This window comes from Procambarus clarkii, chromosome 31 (assembly GCF_040958095.1).
Source record: "Procambarus clarkii isolate CNS0578487 chromosome 31, FALCON_Pclarkii_2.0, whole genome shotgun sequence".
In the NCBI taxonomy this organism is placed as follows: domain Eukaryota; kingdom Metazoa; phylum Arthropoda; class Malacostraca; order Decapoda; family Cambaridae; genus Procambarus; species Procambarus clarkii.
The window spans coordinates 37,292,654-37,296,444 of record NC_091180.1 but is presented as its reverse complement, the minus strand read 5'-3'; the positions used below and the strand labels follow the sequence as shown (position 1 = coordinate 37,296,444).

General features: G+C 40.0%; 1 protein-coding gene across 1 annotated transcript; it reads left to right on the top strand.

Annotated features, from left to right (window-relative positions):
- The first annotated feature begins 574 nt into the window (after positions 1 to 574).
- Positions 575 to 2,026, top strand: LOC138370285 (uncharacterized). The gene has a single exon (XM_069334301.1). It carries the CDS (start codon positions 575 to 577, stop codon positions 2,024 to 2,026), a length of 1,452 nt encoding a protein of 483 aa, XP_069190402.1.
- The last annotated feature ends 1,765 nt before the right edge of the window (positions 2,027 to 3,791 follow it).

The following is a 3,791-nucleotide window of genomic DNA, read 5'->3' as shown; positions in this document are numbered from 1 at the left end:
ATTTTAAGTTTATATAAAATTACTTTTAATATTGCACCATTACTGTAACAATTACTGCATGCCACATTATTTACAACTAATTGTTGCACATGGGTAGGACATTTTAGGCTGGTGTTGTACAGCAACCTAGTCTAATTTATAGTGCTAACCTGGTGTAAGGGTAGGAATTTTACACTTGTCTAGAGTTGAACATATATTATAACCTAGAAAGTACATATTTTTATGTAGTATTCATGACAACCCGAGTTGTGTTGTCAACATGATATTATCATAACTGTAGTCATAATTAAACTATAATCATTTCACCTTTCAGTGTTAACCTGTGTCTCTGTACCAACCAAGAGTGATAAAGAGGTGCTAACTTGAGGAATTCCAGCATTGATGCAGGCTTACCACTCAAATTAAAGAGTGTATGATTATATAGTGTATTTTTTAAATGATAAGTAGCTCTAGTTCGGAAACTAGTTGCTCTACTAATTCAAATGTCAGAAATAGTCCAAGTGCTAGTCCAACACGACTAGCAAGTACTTCCAAGATGTCTACTGCCAAAAATGTATAAGCTACCCTCACTGGCATGAAGGGCCACTTAACACGACAGATTAAAAAATGTGAAGACTTAAGTAATCAAACTCCAGTTAATTATGCAGCACTGGAAAACTATTATAAGGTTGCACAGAACAAATATCAGCATGTGCTGCAACAAATAATAAAATATCAAGATGTCCTCAATCTGACGAACATCACTGAAGAGACAATGAACGATGTAATACAAGAAAACTCAGATTATGAAGATGCAATGCTTGCAAAATTACAACACTTTGACCATATAATAACCACACATAAGGACAATACAAATATTGCAGCCACAGCTTCCCAAAACCAGACACCACCAGAAGTCAAATTGCCATCACTCAGTCTCCCAACTTTTTCTAGTACAGAGGATGAGAGTTGGGACAACTTCTGGAACAAATTTGTCGATTCTGTGGATTCTAATGCCAATGTACCAAAGACGACAAAATTTACATATTTGCAAAGGGTCTTAAAGGATGAAGCATTACAGGTGGTCTGTAATCTGACCTTCACTGATGATGGTTATGACAATGCCGTACAGCTCCTTAAGGATAATTATGCTAAGCCAGAATGGACTATCAGACTTCTAACCCAGAAGCTGTTGGACATTAACCCTCCAACTAGTACAGCAGACTCACTCCAAGCCTTTAGATTGGAGCTTGAGTCCTTGCTCAAGGCACTTAAAAGTAAAGTAAATCTAGATGAGTCAGACTGGATATTCCAAGTCCATATGAAACGTAAATTACCCAGTGACGTACTGGATAAGTTGTTTGTCTTGTATAGCAAATCTTCTCTGACTGTAAAAGAGATTACAGTAGGGTTACACACCATCATAGAACGACAAAGAGTTAACCCAGATGGAAAAGCGACATCTAAACCTTCGTCTACTATTAATAGTAAACAACAGAGTAAAAACAGTACTACAAACAAATCTAAAACAACTTCCCCCTCCCCAAAGTGGAAACAAGGCAGTGTGGGCACATATGCAGTTGGTCCCTCCAAACCTACAGTTAACGCGTCACCCAAATCGGTGACTTCTCAAGATGCTGTTAACGTCTGGAGACCATGTGTGTTTTGTGGACAACCACATTCCATATACTATTGCAAACTTTACCCCGATCGTGCTACACGCATAAAACGACTCAAGGAGTTACGTAAATGTACCAAGTGTATAAGGGCACATAATCCCGACACCTGTACAACTCAAATACACACTTGCAATAGGTGCCATAAGGGTCAACACCACACAGAACTTTGTGGGGACTCAAGTACAAGGTCTGCCAATCCACAGGAGGAAGGAACTACCACTTCAGTACAGCTTTGTACTGTGTTACCTGACATAAGTGTCTTCTCAACAAGGTCTGATCGTAAATCAGCTCTACCTACTGCACAATTGATCATTAAAAATGGAAGGTCCAAAGCTACCGTACGTGGATTATTTGATCAAGGATCCTAAATGACCTTTATATCAAAGGAGTTGGTAGATGCACTGAAACTTACACCTGTAAAAGAGACACGGATAAACATAGCAGGATTTCTGAGTAACTCAGGAGCCCGAGTCCTCAGGGTAGTACAACCCAAAGTACGTTTAGGAGGTTATGTCCGAAAGATACAAGCTCTGGTAGTAGATAGATTCCCAACAGACCTGTATGTATATGGTATAGGGACAACAGCCAAATTCCTGGAAGAATAGGGAGTTCATTTGGCTGATAAAATCACATCAGACAACCTTTCCAATATTGGAATCCTTATGGGATCAGGTGTCTACCATAAGTTTATCAAAGGAAAAGAAGACAAACAAGGTATGAACGTATTACCATCTGCAGGTGGCTATTTGCTAACAGGCCCAGTATTACGGCTAAAACAACCCGCACCTGTAGACCACCAATATGCCAACCCAGTAATGGTTGCATGACTAGGAGAACAGTCTCCTCTGCAACTCAGAGACATGTTCGAGGATGAGCTTGATTCCCCTGTACATAAGTTATTGGACCTGGCAACTCTCGGCATTGTCCCTGAACAACCTAGCCCAGATGATGACTGGACTTACAAACAATACCTGGACTCAGTTATCTACAGAGATAATCAATACTGGGTCAGGTTACCATGGAAGCTGAATCACCCTCAGCTACCTGTCAACCATTTTATGGCCCAAAACCAATTAAGATCACAGGTGTTACGCTTACAAAGACAACCTGAGATCTTGATGTTGTATCATGAACTAATACAGAAACAACTCGATGACAAATTTATCGAAGTTGTTGCAAATGATAACCCAAAGGAAGGACACTACCTGCCACACCATCCTGTACAGAAAAATTATGCTACTACCCCACTATGGATAGTATTTAATTGCAGCGCGAAGACGAGGCAGAGTAGTGTTTCCTTAAATGACTGCCTTCAAACTGGCCCTAGTCTGACACGAAGGCTTTACAAAGTGCTGTTAAAGTTCCCTATTGGGACTTATGCTTATACGGCCGACATCAGCAAGGCTTTCCTTAGGGTAGGTCTCCAAGAGGAAGACCGGAACTACACAAAGTTCCTATGGATCAAGGATCCTAACGATCCAAACAGTGAATTAATCACTTACAGGTTTGCGTTCGTTTTGTTCGGGGCCACTTCTTCACCATTTCTGCTTCAAGCTACCTTAGATACGCACTTGAAGAAGTCCAATAGCCCGAACAAGACGGAAATTAGTAAAAACTTGTATGTGGATAATTTTCAAGGAACAACCAACAGTGAGAGTAAACTGTTGAACATATACCATGAGGCCAATCGATAATTAATGGAAGCCAATATGCCTCTCCAGTCTTGGGTCTCTAACAATGGCAAATTAAATCAACAAATCGCAACTGAATTTCCCGACTACCAGGTACCCGAGATGACAAAGGTACTAGGCGTCGAATAGAACACGACAACAGATCAGTTGACAATCAAGTCGGTGGAGCCAGATACCACTAACTTAACAATGAGAAAATTGCTATCACAAGTCAGCAAACCCTTCGACCTATTAGGACTATTAAGTCCAATCTTAATTAATGGAAAGTTGATAATGCAAGAATGTTGGCAACAAAAGATAGGCTGGGATGATCTTCTAACACCTACCTTACAAGAAAAATGGCAAGGGTTAGTGAAAGATTTAAGTATCCTAGAGTCTGTCAAGTTCCCTCGGAACACAGTAGTAAATGAAAAAGAACCAATTAAGCTACATATATTTTGTG

Bases quoted from the DNA above. Each gene is read 5' to 3' on its own strand.
- LOC138370285 (XM_069334301.1), top strand. From the start codon at position 575: ATGAAGGGCCACTTAACACGACAGATTAAAAAATGTGAAGACTTAAGT.